This window comes from Phaseolus vulgaris, chromosome 6 (genome assembly GCF_051622355.1).
Source record: "Phaseolus vulgaris cultivar YP4 chromosome 6, ASM5162235v1, whole genome shotgun sequence".
NCBI classification, from domain to species: Eukaryota; Viridiplantae; Streptophyta; class Magnoliopsida; order Fabales; family Fabaceae; genus Phaseolus; species Phaseolus vulgaris.
Genome location: NC_143503.1, coordinates 37,255,224 through 37,271,217, shown reverse-complemented (window position 1 = coordinate 37,271,217; position 15,994 = coordinate 37,255,224). Strand labels below are relative to the sequence as shown.

At 29.7% G+C, this 15,994-nt stretch overlaps 2 protein-coding genes across 3 annotated transcripts; both read right to left on the bottom strand.

The window, feature by feature from the left end:
• Window positions 1-1,164: 1,164 nt before the first annotated feature.
• LOC137832866 (fatty acid elongase 3-like) lies at window positions 1,165-2,467 on the bottom strand. Its single transcript, XM_068641234.2, has one exon. It carries the CDS (start codon window positions 2,266-2,268, stop codon window positions 1,420-1,422), a length of 849 nt encoding a protein of 282 aa, XP_068497335.1. The 5' UTR covers window positions 2,269-2,467; the 3' UTR covers window positions 1,165-1,419.
• Window positions 2,468-9,421: 6,954 nt separating this feature from the next.
• On the bottom strand, window positions 9,422-14,767 carry LOC137832864 (fatty acid elongase 3-like). 2 transcript variants are annotated; one of them, XM_090304106.1, is made up of 2 exons: window positions 13,877-14,767; window positions 9,422-9,438 (listed from the first exon to the last, which is right to left on the bottom strand). In XM_090304106.1, exon 1 carries the CDS (start codon window positions 14,711-14,713, stop codon window positions 13,895-13,897), a length of 819 nt encoding a protein of 272 aa, XP_090160232.1. In that variant the 5' UTR covers window positions 14,714-14,767; the 3' UTR covers window positions 9,422-9,438; window positions 13,877-13,894. The 2 variants fall into 2 exon arrangements, with proteins under 2 accessions (XP_090160232.1, XP_068497331.1); XM_068641230.2 differs by lacking the exon at window positions 9,422-9,438 and adding an exon at window positions 13,570-13,738 and having other exon boundaries at window positions 13,877-14,766.
• Window positions 14,768-15,994: the final 1,227 nt, after the last annotated feature.

Genomic DNA, 15,994 nt, shown 5'->3' with positions numbered 1-15,994 from the left:
GTTTTTAACGTTCGAAGAATTTTTGTAGTATTCTTAACGATTCGATAAGTTTCGATATATAACTTCTGATTATGAAGAAATGTTATTTTCATTGTTTAATCCAAAACTGAAATTTTAAACAGAAAAAATGGGATTGTAAAGTGATACAAATAGTCAATATTTCAGTTCTCTATACCATAATAGTATAATACGAAGAAGATGTAGGGAAGAATAATAGTATTTATTTTGTTGTTGTTAGGTAGTTGGTAGATGATAAATGCAGCATTTTGATGATGAGTGTGCAGCTGTTCTAGGACCACAATTTCATGTCTCATCACTACTTTACCAATAACCCCATCCATGCATAACACGTTTGTTTATCTATCAATAAGTAAACAAATCCACCTTAACAAAAACACATTCCACAGACTCAACCAAATCCTTAACAATTGGTGCTCTATTGCCCCAACCACACCCCAATTTCAATTCAACTTGTTGCCATTCATAATACAAGTTCCAAGTGTAAGAAGCAAGAAAAAAGTAGAGGAATAAAAACAGGTAGATGATAGTGAGAGACTAAAACATGTTCATAGTTCTCAGGACCAGTTACGTGACATGTTTCAGAATTTCAATTTCATAAAAGAATGAATTGGAAGAATAATAATAATGATATCGTACCATTAATAGGGCAATAGTAGGAGACTACAAACAAGAAAATCATCAACTACAAACTAATTTTAGATTTTAGAAATAAAAAATACTTAGATGTTATATTGACTAAATTAGAAACTATTTAAAAGACTAAAAAAATTATTAATTTTTAAATTAATTTTAATTATTAATAAATAATTTCTAAATTAGTATCTAATTAGTTACCAATCATTACAAGAAAATCATGAAATAGAAACCAATTTTTAGATACCAAAATAATTAGTTGCAATAATAACTAAATTAGAGACCATTCTAAAAATTAAAAACAATTTTGGTTGTTAAATTAGTTTATATTATTGTTAAATAGTTTCTAAATTGGTATCTAATTAGCAACCAAGGTTTTAAGTATCAATTATTTAGTTTTTAAAATTTGGTTGCTAATTAGATACCGATTTAGAAACTATTTAACAATAATAGAAACTAATTTAAAAATTAATTTTTTTTAATTTATAAAATGATCTTTAATTTAGTTACTATTGCAACTAATTATTTTGATCTCTAAAAATTGGTTTCTATTTCATGATTTTCTTATAGTGAATGTTTTAACTACCTTATGTAGATTCTAAATTTGGTAGCAAAAACATTAGTAAGTAATTGGATAATAATTTATAAAAATTTATCAATAATATAAATTAATTTAGAAACCAATAATTTTTATATTATCTAAAGTAGTATCTAATTTAATCAATATAGCGATGAATTATTTCTGTTTCTAAAACTGGTTTCTATCTAATGATTTTCTTGTAACGAAAAGAAGGGTTTTGAGGACTTAACGGCAAGCTTATTCTTGTTGATGGAGGATGCACCATAGCTCTTCTTGTGAAAGTCTAGGAAGAGAAGGAGAAGAGAGAGGTAGAAGGCGACGTTGAAGGTCCAACCCCAGACGCCGGAGCAGCCAGAGCCGGTGAAGTGGTAGTAGAGCATGACACCCAAAACGACGAAGCTCGAGTAGAACTGCAAGATCTGAACGTTGGTGACGAGCTTCTTCCACCTGGGACGCACCCCGAGTGCGCAGGATAAGTAGTAGGCGTACATTAGCACATGCACGGAGGCGTTGGTGACGAGGACGGCGGGGAAGAGGGTCTGGGAGGTTTGGAGCCAGATGTAGCACATGATGACGACGGTGGAGTGGTGGTAGACGTGGAGGAAGGTGAGGCGTTGGACGGAGTTGGTGAGGATGATGAGGAGGGTGTCGGCGAACTCGAGGATCTTGGAGAGGTAGAAGATGTAGGCCCAGAAGAAGAGAGGCCCAGTGGGCTTGGTGTGGGGAGGGAAGCAGATGATCCAGTGGAGGTGAGGTGCATGGTGGAAGGTGGAGAGGAGGCAGCCAAGGGCCATGATGAAGGAGAGGAGGAGGAGGAAGATGTTGTGGATGGCTGAGATGGTTTTGATCAATTGTGGAGATATGGATGAGGATATGATCCTGTGGGGGAGAATGAAGGTGGAGAAAAGGTAAGAGAGAATGGTGAAGAAGAGGAAGTGTGGTGAGGAACCTAGGGTTTTCCCTGGCCTCCATGAGAAGTTTCTTATGGTTGGATGGTTCACTAACCAGTACTCCAAATCCAACCCTGATAACATTTTTCTCAAACTCAACCACCACAGTAGAAACTTGAACCCTAAATCTTGAATCTCAAACCCTAGCTAGCTAATACTGTGCTGCTGGGGAAGAGAGATCTTGAAATGAAAAACACTCAGTAGCTTGAAGTTGTTTGATGCATGGAAATGTTATGTTGCTATAAGTAATGAATAGTGATCCACCACATCAACGGAGGAGTTTGGAGTTACATGTTAATGTTTCGTCTTGAAATTCGTTAAAGTGTTTTTAGCGAGTTTATTTTTAGCGAATTTCTATTTTTTTATTATTGTCTAAAACTCTTAATATATATGGAATCAATTAATAGTTGCTGATAGAGTAAAGATATTGATCTTTGAATTTTAAGTCGTTTTTTAACTAGTTGTGACACGATAGACACTTAAACTTTTTTGAGATGTATTTTCTTTTGTTTTGTAAGAGAGTTGAACCATTTTTAAAATAGGTCACATTTATTATATTTTTTATGATAAAAAAAATATAGTGATAGAATAACACAACTATGTAAGTATTGTGACAAGTGTTTGTATTATTAGTGAGAGAGAAACCATTTGCTAAGGTTTGAAGTTGGTGAATAAATGTGGCAATATGAGGAGAGGCAAATGCATGGCCTCTACAGTGACTCTAGAGTGAGTCATGATGAATGAGATCTTGACCATTCAATGATAATAATAATAACATTATACATATTTGATTTTAAATTTAAATTGAAAAGAATAAAAAAAGGTGAGATTGGAACACTTGGAATGATCCAGATGTTTGTCAGAGATGAGTATAGAGTGATACCGAAGCTTCATAGCCATGCCATGTGGCCATTTTATCTTCAGCACTGCCACCAGATTTCAATACAGATTTCAATATTAGATTTCTCAACTACTCTTCTTTACTAGATTTTTTAGAAGGCAAAAGTTGAACTGGATACATATCTTGGGAAAGTTTTGATTTGAGTTTGTTGCAGAAAACAGAAAGCAGAAAGAAGAAAGGAAAAAAAGTGAATTTAAAATTGAAATGTTGATCTGGTGTATCTACCAGCTAAGAACATTGATTACATAGTGAATAGAAAAGTGGACGTAGATGAAAATGGGGCACACCCCCCTTTATGTTTTTGAAAAGGATAGACAATCTATTTACTAAATATTATTACTAGTAAGAGAATTATGGAAAAATAGTAATAAGAGTTTCTCATAGAATAAATCATATTAAAAAATTTACTTTGAAAGTTTGGCTAGGGATAAGTGTTATGGTGTGTGTTTTTCTTATTCTGATTAATGCCTTGAATCACTTGTTAGTATGAAGTCTAAGTCTGTGAATAAGAGATTTATCGATGAGTAGAAGGATTTTAATGGTTTAAATATATTGGTTTATTTTATCGAGTATTTGTATTAAAGACAAAGTTTAAGGTATTTTTGTTTGTGTAATGAGAGTAAAGAAAAAAAAAACTTAAGTTGATTTTTTTTATAGAAGTTGAGGTATTTCTAAAATACATCTTATTTATTTATTCGTTTTTTGCTGATAAATTTTTTTTACAATATTAATATATTTTTAAAAGTAATCAACAAAAAAATACTTTGGTTTCACATGATGATGGAGCATGGAAAGTTAGTAAAATGTGTAGTTATGATAGTGCAGATGAAAATGGTTTTATAGAACTTTTTTATCTTGAGAAGATGGAAGGGTGTATGAAATAACCAAAATAGAGGGTTGCAGAGGAAAGAAAAGAAAAGAGAAGAATGTAATTGTGTTCTGTGTTGGTAGGGCACTGGTAGGGTTAGAGGTTAGAGGGTGCACATAAATAGGGAAATCATGATATATATATAATAATAATAATAATAAAAGATAAATTTATAATTAAATAATATTAAAAATTATAAATAAAAAAAAAAACTCTAAATCCTAAACCTAATAAATAATAGACTAAAACTTTTCCAACAGTAACATTAACTGCTCACCACACCCAACCCTAACTTCCCAACTCTCTCCTATAAATACACAATTTTTAATAAGTATAGGATTATAGGATTCTCAAAATTACAATGCTATTCAAACTCAAAAAGGAAAACATTGGTTCGGTTTTATTTAATTTACCATTCATTTTTAAACCAACTCTATATAAAATTTATTTTTTGTTGAAATTACTTTTTTACTAGTAAAGTTAATTTGATACTTCACTTTTTCTCTTATATTCATTTAAGTGAAGTTTATTTTTACATGCACATGTTAGTGATTGTATGGATGATATAGATATTGAGATTTTCATGGTGGTGCAATTAAAAGTTTGGTTTTGGATCACATCTAAAGTTTTGTTTTTGCAAACTTTTACCACTGATTTATATGAAATCTATTAAAAAAATATTAACAGTTTGCGAGGTTTGTTGGTAGACTTCGACAAATGATTTTGTAACATGTTTTTTGTTCATTGTCTTTTCTGTGTAAGAAGTCTTAGGGCGTTAAGCTTAAATTCTGATTCAACTAGATTGTTTCTTTTTGTAAGAAATGTAGGTTGTCCTGTTTATATAAGGGTTGAAGTATCCTTAAAATATCTCTATTATTTATTCATTTCTGGTTGATAAAAAAATGATGATTTGGAATCATATAAATATGATTATATTCAAAAACAAGAAAAGATATACAAGAAAACATAGATTAACTAAAAGTCATGTGTCCAACTCAAATTATACATGTGTCAAGCTAAATCACACATTAAAGAGAGAAAAAAATACATAAACTTAAATTTAGAGAGAAGAAAAACCCATTCAAAACCAAAATAGATCAAAATCATAGTTGCCCTTAACTTCAATATTTTCTAAGTGATGTGTTTTAATCAAAGAAAATAAAATAAACAGGCTGTAAGTATAGAAAAAAAAAATCCTAAAATTTAGAGAGAAAATATTTTTAAAAAATGAAAACAATTTATAATATATAGTATTTATAACTAAACATTCATTCTTAATTTAACTTAAGTTTTCTCTCCTTATAACATGTACTTACAATTCATAACAAAACCCAAAAAAATATTTTAAAAAAATAAAATATAAAATATCATTTTGAGTTCCAAGTGTGTTCTATAAGTTATAAACCCTCTTATCTGTAAATAGATTTTATTTGTATTATTTTATAAACTTAAATATATTTATAATTTATATAAAATGCTCAAATTATGAATTAATCTCCATTAAGTAAACTTTGTATTCGTTTCTCAAAATTGAAAATATTGTTTGTACATCTAATATGACACTTTATCTGTTAAATAAATATAAACAAATCAAGTGATTATTTTAATTGAAAACGTCTGGTATTTATAATATATGTTAGCACATAATATTTTATAAAATCCTTAAAATAAATATTTTTATCTTAAAAATAATAATTAACATAAAAAATAAAATTCATTTATTTTGTATTTCTCTTCAAGACGTTCTTTCTTTACATATTTCCTGACTTATAATATTGAATGGTAATGAAACACTATTTTCGTACCTCAATAATGCTATATACTAATTAATAATCGAATAAAGCATTATCCAATAAATTTTAATTACTATACTCGAACAATTAATACATCATCTCATAAATTTAACTTAAAAAATAAATATATTTTATTAAAAAAAAGTACAAGATTTAGTTATGAAAAAGTTACCCACTTCAATGTTCTTTTAATATACTTCGTATGAATGTCAATTTCAAAAAATTAAATAGAATTGATTGTGCCTTTAATTAAGAGGGTAGAGGATGATGAAATGTAAGTAGGTTGTGGGATGGGAGAGAAAAAGAATATTTAAAACAATCATGAAATTTATTGTATTATTTGTTATTATTATTTATTTTTAACTAAATATATTTAAATTTTTCATTTTCCATTATATATATATATATATATATATATATTACCTGTATTTTTTAAATAGAAGTCGTGATGAGTTTATTTTTAATATTTATTATTTTTCAAAAAATATATACTAAATTAAAACACATATGAGTTTTTTTTTTTAACTTATGTATAAAATTAATGTTTTAAAACTTTAATTAGTAACAGGCCAACAAAAATACTGAATTATTAATTGGGCTAATAATGGTTGAACATTAAATTTATTAATTATATATTAACTATATATTAACTATATATTAACTACTGAATTTGACTTGATGATCAAACCTACATATATATGCACCACAAATTTATTTAAAAAAAACTGCAAATCAGACCTACTGTGGATATTTTCATATTTAGTCCCATTGAACTAATAATTATATGTTCAATTTTATTTTTTTATGATTATCTATATTATTACTAAAATTTGTACTTTTGAGTGAAAATCTCATAATTTGATTGTTTTCATTTTTTGAATTCAATTAATTACTAAATTTTCTAACATAAATTTATTGACTTAAAAAAAGACGATTTTAACGTATTGTTAGAGTATCTTCTTACAATAATTTAATAATGCTAATATGATAATAAATTTTAAATCCTAGATCTTAACTAAAACTCTAAATCACAGGAATAATATATACACTACAAGAAAATGATTGAGTGGTAACCGATTTAGAAACCAAAAATAAATAGTTTCTATTGTAACTAATTTAGATACCATTTTATAAACTAAAAATTATTGGTTATTAAAATAGTATCTATTATTAATAAAAATTGTAATATAATTAGATACTATATTTTTGGTTGCTAATAATAAAAATAAAAATAAAAAGTTTTTTTTGAGACATTTTTTTAGTTTCTTGTGAAGATGTAATTGGAAACCATTTTTTTAGTTACTTTTAATTTATTTTAGAAACTAAATTTTGGTCTCTAAAAATAATAGAATTAGAAACTAATTTGTAGTTTCTAATCATCATATATAATTAGATGCTTTAATTTTTAGTCATTATTATTTGAATTTAGATACTAATTTTGGAGTAATTAAATTTTATAAAATTAATTATTAATTTATAAAATATTTTAAATTGGTATGAATAAATTTATTAATTTTAGTATAATATTAAAATAATTCTACCAATTTAAAAATTACATTTAAAACAATATTTTAATATTTTAATTTTATTTAAATATAAAATTAAATTAATAATAAATTCAAAATATTATTTAAATTAAAAATTTAATAAATTATTTTAAATAAAAATGCATATTTTTCAAAAATTTATTTAATTATTTAAAATCTGAGCAAATGGTTTGGAATTTGAAAGTTTATTTGTCTCGTCCCTCACTCTCACGAACACACACTCTGCAACTCGCACCTTCACACACTCTGCAACCCGCACCTTCACGCACTCTGCAACCCGCACCTTGCAATGGCACCCTGCGACGACAACGTACCCGCGACGGCAACGCATCCATGACGACAACGCATCCATGACGGCAACGCACCCGCGACGGAAACGCACCCTGCGACGGCAACGAAGCTCCGCAGGTATTCATTCCTTTACTGTGTTCTGATTCTAATTATCCACTCTCTCTGTCACGCTTGTTGTGTCTTTGTTTCAGTCGAATCACAGAGATTCAAAAGCTTTGCGACATTGACCACGAATTCAACCCTTCGGAATTGGATACCCCCAATCACTAGGCTCTTCATGTTCAGGTTAAATTCTCCTTCGTTGCTATTCCCAATTCCTAACGGCTTCCTATCCATTCACTTTCAATTTTCAATCCCACAAAACACACTGCACCACATTCTATTCGAATGTGAAAGAGCTGATAAACAACAGAGGAATAAGAATTGTATAAAGTCTATAATTGACGTGCTTCAGCATTAATCTTAGTATTAAATAATTCTCCCATTTATTCTAATTCATTTTTTTTTTCGTCTTGATTATAATTATTCTTATCATGTTTTTACTATAATAAATGGATTTGAGAATTGAGAATGATAATGGAAAACTAATTACCTCCAAATCTGCAATGATGGCGAAGGATGTACAAGTAGACTATTTAGCGGCTTTGTGGTTTTGTTCACAACTTGATTTGCATCTTTTTCTCTCTTAATTCTTTTAATAATTTATTTTCTTTGAAAGATTACAGTAAGTAATAAATGTTTTAAGTGATTGTATATAAGATCTGAGGGATTTGTGAAGTCAAATTTCTTATAAGGGTTTACATATTTAATTGTGTTTTTTTAGAACTATAAGTAGATAGTGAAACAATGTTTTGCTCATTAACATAAATTAAAGATTGCAGTAAGTTGTCTACCGTGATATTTGTTGATGCCCAATGATGGAGGGACTATTAGTGATCTGCCATTTGGTTTCTTTATACCTGAACCATTGCCATTCTCTCTCTCTATTTCTCTCTTACATTCATATCTACTCGTTCATTTATTTATTTTTGTGCAAGAAGGATGTAAATGAAACCAGGGTGTAGATTATTTGATTTGCATTTAATTATTTTATCTGAGGGCTATGCAAATATTTTCCTGGTTGCACGAACTGATGAATAATTGGGTTGAATGTGGGTTTGTTACTCTGATTTATCATATAAGATTATATTTTGTTGATGGCAATGGCAGTAGTTACTGTTTTTTCCATTTTGAATGATTGGCGGCCACATGTTCTTTAACTTGTTATTTTTCACACTATTGTTAGGGTGATAAAATTCATGGATCTCTCTATCAATTTGTTGGTTTCATCATCAATTTGTTATTGGATCCCATTTTCAACCTTGTGGAATTTATGAATTTCAATCAGTATTGTCTTGGATAAGTAAAATGTTATTTTTAACGTTACTCCTCCATTTATATGTTGATACAAATTAGTGATGGTCTAGTGGTACTTATGTGGGCCTTGAGGGTCTGTTCCTTTGATTCCATGGAAATATGTGAAAGCCTATACATAATAGTGCAGTTTGATGGGTTATTTTGTTTTTTCTAAAAAAAAAGTCCATAGTATTATCTCAATTTGTATTTGTGTTATATTTTTTTAGCCATGTCAATTTTGCAGCCATTTGATAATATATTCCATGTACTATCTCAATGTAGGCTTCGTAAATGGTAGTCATTTGCTGATGCTTAATTTTCATTGTTGATTGAGCATGCATAATTTTACAGAGATGGAGAAAATATGGCACGTTCCGGCTTACTTTGTTAAAACGCCATTGCCCTCCAATTTTTGAGAGGAAGGAATGCTTGGCTCCTCCACCAGATGGATACAAGCCTCTAATCAGATGGTCAAAGAGCAGAGATGAGTGTTGGTACAGGTATAATGTAATATGCTTTATGAGTTAAAAAGAAAAAGACTGAATGAGTTAACTATAAATATTATGCACTTGTTCAACTTTTCTGTTACATTAATGTCAGGAATGTGCCCTATGAGTGGATCAACAAGCAGAAGTCTAACCAACATTGGTTGATTAAGGAAGGGGAGAAATTTCTGTTTCCAGGTGGGGGTACTATGTTTCCCAATGGTGTTGGTGAATATGTTGATATGATGCAAGAACTAATCCCAGAAATGAAAGATGGGACAGTGAGAACTGCCATTGATACTAGTTGCGGGGTGAGTTTACTCATAACCTCTTTTTCTTGAGGTTTATTTCAAAGTTAATAACTTAACTCTGATTTATTGTAGGTTGCTAGCTGGGGTGGTGATTTATTGGATCAGGGGATTCCAACAGTTTTTCTTGCTCCAAGAGATAACCATGAAGCTCAAGTTCAATTTGCTCTAGAGCGTGGAATACCAGCTATTCTTGGTGTCATATCTACACAGATACTTTCTTTCCCATCAAACTCCTTTGACATGGCTCATTGCTCCAGATGCCTTATCCCATGGACGGAATTTGGTAAATCTTCTATGCAAATTGAATTTTATAAATCAAACAGAATTCATTCTTATTTATGTGATCCAGCTTTTTTAGTGCCTTGTACTTAATTAATGTAAAGCCAACACATTTTATGATTTTGTTTCCCTTGGTTCATGGGTGATCAATGATCAATGATCATTGATGAGATGGTATGCAATAGGACCTTCATCCTCTAGCTAAGATTTTACATAAACTCAGGCATTCAATTTAATTCCAATTTTGGTGTTTATACGTGACTTGTTAACTAGTATCTAAGTTCACTCTAATTTTTTAGTCACTCTCTAATGGGGGATATTCTCATGTGCTTTTAGGTGGTATTTATCTCATGGAAATGCACTGCATTCTTCGTCCCGGTGGATTTTGTGCTTTTAGGTGGATTTTGGGTATTTATCTCATGCAGGCTTGTTTACCTATTTTGTTTACTATTTGGTTGAAAGTTACCATGCTATGTAATGTCAATTGATACACAAAAGATTGCGAGTATCGTGGCTGTTGTTTGGGGGCTGTAGCAAATCAAAGTTGAAATTGAAATATAATTGACTTTTTTTTATTCATGTTTATCCAGAACTGCAATGAATTACATTCTTAATCCTAAGAGATTTGACAATGCATATGTAAGTTTTATCAATAGAATGTTTCCTTTACCACACCTAAATGAATTGATTTTTACACTTGATAAAAAATAAAATAAATAGAAATAAAAAACTAAATATAAAATAAATAATAAATAATAATAATAATAATAAATAATAAAATATTTTTTTATAATAAATAATATATATATATATATATATTTTTATAATAAATTACATTATTTAGAGACCAATATAGTGACCATTTTTTGTTATTCGTATATTTGGTCACTAAATAAGTTTCTATATATTTTGGTCACTAAATTGGTTTTTATTTAATGGTAACTAAATTGGTTTCTAAATTAGAATCTAAATTGGTATCTAAAATTAGCGACCATGATTTTAGCCACTTAAGACTATTAGTTTCTAAATTAGTTTCTAATTAAGTTAGTGACTAATTTTATCATTTTAGAAATCAAAAATTTAGTTTTTAAAAACACTTTTTTTCTTGTAGTGATAATATCTTAACTACAAGTAAAAATATTCATAATATTCACTCTAATATTTTTTATAATATGTCTTCTTACAGTAACTAATGCATCATTAATTTTACTTGACATTAAAAAGTTATAAAGAACTTTGTTAATTTTTTAATTTATTCGAATCAGCTCACAGACTTGCAAACTCTGTTACCCACTACAACCCATTTTTACAAATCAAAACAGTAGATGAACCCACATTCCCTGTGTATAATCATTAAGCCAACAATTTAACTATGAAAATTAAGTTAATCACCTTGTTTATAAGTAGAAGTATAACTGAATTGTCCCAAACTTAGATAAATTTTAAGGCAAATTCTCTTTACACCTATATCATTAAAATCATTTCCATATTTTGTTAATTCCAACAATACCCTTAAATTATAAAGCACTTCCATATTTTGTTAATTCCAACATAGTATCCTTAGAATGTGGTATCTTCTTTTTCATTTTTAAGTGATGATAGTTGATTGTGTTGTTTGGTAGTTAAGATAAGTTTTGTAGTGTGTGGTAGTGACGGTGTTTTTGTTCATTTTTTTATATTGAATTGTACAATTCAAGAAGTACTTGGACATCTAGAAATACCTTTTAAATTATACAATCTTAAATACATTTTAAAATTACATTATGAATTTATACAATTTGGAAATCATATTTTTTTCAAAAGGCTTTCAGATTGAACAATCCGAAATTAACAAAACCAAGAAAGAAAACTAACAAGATACAAAAATGGAGTACAAAACTTAAAAAATAAATATCTTTGCATTGGAAATCATAAAATAAAACGTATATTCTTACTAACCCTCTCACACATGTTTAAATAATGAAACTAATGAAACTGTTCTTTTAAACGTTACGAAATGAGATGAGAAGAATAAAAGTGTTACGGCATGTAGAAGTGCATTTAAAAAGGTGAAGTTATCTTATTTGCAATTATTTAATTTTTTTAAAAAGGTTAAAACTATGGAGAAGGTAAAGAGAATGTAGGGAGGTGGTGGAAGAATTTGCCAATTTTTATGAGCTGAATTAAATGAACGGATTTTCTAATTCACACACTTAAAATATTTGAAGTAATGAATTCATAAATTTAGAATCCAATAAACTCAACCCAACACAACACAAGTATCTAATAAATATATAATAAAATATTACTGGCTTAATAAATTTAATACAAAAAATAATTTTAAGTTTTATAATATTATTTATGTATTATAAATATTCTCATTACCTTACAAAATTAATCACTAGAAATATTTTTTCATACACCTTTTAGGAAGTGGTAATTGTTTTACTACCTAAACTTCTCACCCCAAGAATTAGGTTGCTAAATAAAGAAAAGATGAACCAAGTCCAATAAAATTTAATCAAATTTCATTGGATTAAGTGAAAGATTAGACAAAATTTGATTTAACTTAGGTTACTTATACCCTTAGTCAAAACTCATTTTTCATTGATTTTATTAGTATTACGTGCAAGTTTAACGCAGCTCTCATATCTCAAAAACATGGTCTAAATTCAAAATAATACATTTATCCAAAAACATCACATAAACATGATAAATAACCAACATCAACATAATATAGTAGCTTAAATTGGTGAAAAACAATATCTTGAAAATAATAAGAATTGATTCCGTTTTAACTCTATGAAGTTTAAGGGTGTATCTGATTTCAGTCTTTTAATTTTTTTTAAATCTTTTAGTTTTCCAATTTGAAGAAAAAGTATTTTTAATCTTTAGACACTAATTTTTTTTAACTGTTGTTATTCTTTATACAGTAAATCTAACAGACTAATACTGTATTTATTGCAATTTAAAAGACTAAAATACTTTTTAATTTTATATTCAAAACTAAATTCACTGCAAATTTCAAATTTTAAATAAACTAATAACATAACTAAGTGAAGAAACAAAAAAGATGACAGTATGCATCAAAACTCAAATTTTCAAGCACAGTTTTTCAAGAACAGAGATATTTAAGATGGAGTCCAGCCACCATAGACAAGAAACACAAAATAAAGACACAAATTTTGAAGATTTGTGTTCAAACAGAAAACTTTTCCCTTTCCAAAGCTAGCTTCTTGAAGTCTTAGTTTCTATCAAGAATTTTAGGAAAAGTGGTATCCAAAGGTTCCAAAAGGCTATTCTCCCCCATACCAATTCAAATTTGCAACGAACAAAGAGAAAATGTTCATTTTCCGCTTAATGATTTAAAATTTTTACCTTCCAAATATTCATATGTATAACTCAAATGACTAATATGTTATACTAATATGTTATTTTTTAATTTCTTCATGCAGAAACTTATCTAAATAACATAAATGACTTTTCGAACATGATAAGTAAGCACAATTTACATCACATCATTCAAAATGAAAATCTAAAACGAAAATAACCAGAATATATAACAATCATTTCTGTATCATAAAAAACAATGAAGTTTTTGCGTTAGGTGGATGTGTTAAATGATATGGTGCGGTAGAAATTGGCCCATTTGGAAGATGGAACCAGGGATGAGAATGAGACGTATTACTCGTATGAGAGTATGAACTGTTATTGTAGCAGTAATCAATGTTGTTCAATGTAGGCAAAAAAAAGCTTGATGAGTTGAATTGTAAGGCAATAGAAAGAAAATGAAAGATGTGGCAAAGCGAGTGAAATGCAACAAACAATTATCGTGCGTCTTACCGAAGATGAGGAGAGTGATCAGGAGTCCTTGTCAACGATGCGTTTGTCGGTGGAGTTCCTCCCGTGAGCGTAACTCTTGAGGTGAAAATCAACAAAAAGGGCGAAAAGAGAGGCGTTGAAGAGCGCATTGAAGCACCAGCCCCAAATTCCGGAGCAGCCAGAGGAGGAGAAGTGGAAGCGGAGCATGAGGGCAGAAATCGCGAAGCTGAAGAGGAACTGGAGAATCTGGCAGTTGGTGACGGCGCGCTTCCAGGAGGGGCGGAAGGAGAGGGCGGTGAGGAAGTAGTAGGCGTACATGATGACGTGGACGGAGGCGTTGGTGAGGAGGGCGACGGGGAAGAGGGACTGGGAGGTTTGAAGCCAGAGGTAGGACATGAGGAGGACGGTGGAGTGGTGGTAGACGTGGAGGAAGGTGAGGCGTCGCGTTGAGCGGGAGAGGATGATGAAGAGCGTGTCAAGGAATTCGAGGATTTTGGAGAGGTAGAAGATGTAGGCCCAGAAGAAGAGAGGCCCAGTGGGCTTGGTGTGGGGAGGGAAGCAGATGGCCCAGTGGAGGTGGGGGGTGTGGGTGAGGAGGGTGAGGGAGGTGCCGAGGAGCATGAGGAGGGAGAGGAGGAGGAGGAGGAGGTTGTGGAGGGCGGTGATGGGTTTGAGGAGGTGGTGAGGGAAGGGTGGGAGAGGGAGATTGGTGAGGAAGAGAGTGAGTGAAAGGTATGTGATGATTGAGAGAGTGAGGAAGAGAGGGGAAGAGAAAGGAGTGTGTGGAGAGTTCCATTGGAAGTTCAGGATGCTTGGCTGGTACACCATCCACCACTCCACCACTGAGATCAAACCCATTCTGGATAATCCTCAACCAATTTTTTACCTCTCTCTTCTCTTTCATGGATATTCATATATATAACTTCTTTAATTCACCTTCCTTCATCTCCTCTCACATTAACCGTGTGCTTCAATTAGGAGGGAAGAAATTCACACATTAGATTTGGAGTAATTTGAGAAAAATATATATAGAAAGAGTTACATTATTATTTGAAAGTTTATTGAAATTTTGTTGAATGATATAAGTTTATAATGTTTTTAATTTTATAAATATTTAAATAATGAGATATAAGATGTTTTTATGGAAATTTATGTTAATTGGAATTTTGTAAATTATTTTTGATATTGTTAAATAATTATTTTTGAAATAAGTAAATTTGGTTTTTTTGTCATTATCAAAACATGTGAAATTCTCATAAAATAAATAAATTTTGTGATAGTGAAAAAATGTTTAAAAAATAATTTGAAATGTAGTAAAAGAAAAATTAAAGACATTTATTTTTAACTTATAATGTATTATAGAAAACACTATTTTTTTCATTATTATAAGAGGTTGTAATAGTGAAAAATAAAAAATACTACTAAAAAAGATAACGATGTTTTAAAAAAAACTAAACAAAACAAAAGACATTTAAAACAACACCAAAATAAACCATATATGCTTATTTGAAAAAATTGAAACTTAACGAATTATGAAAAGAAAAAAGAGCTAGAGAGCACCAACAACACCAATTAAGAAATAACATCAAAAGCTAACTATCAAACTCAAAACAAGTAAAAGAAAAACAAAATAAGTCATTAACCAATTATCAACCTCAATATATACACAGTCCATAATCAATTAAGACTACAAAAACATATAACAAATTAATTATGTGCTGCATAAAACACACTAATTGATCGATTATGGTTTCGAAACCTTTAAAAAATTGATTATGGTTCAAATGAAACGCATTATATAATTTATTATTCATTAAAAACATATGGTAAATCGTTTAAAGTTTAGGGTATGCATGTAAAAAAACACATTAATCGATTGTTGCTTTCAAAATATAATTATAATAAATTATATTAGATGTTATAACCCATTCATAATTGATTATTCACTTAAAAGTTACGCACCTCCAAGCATAGAAAGTTTGAACGTTTTTTCTCATATGGTTTATTTGATCTCATGCACAAAAACTCTCTGAAACAAACTAAATATTGAAATGGGAGTGCACAAAGCTCTCAACTCAATTTGAACTTTTTTTCTCAAATGGTTTCTTTGATCTCAAGCACAAAAGCTCTCTCAAACAA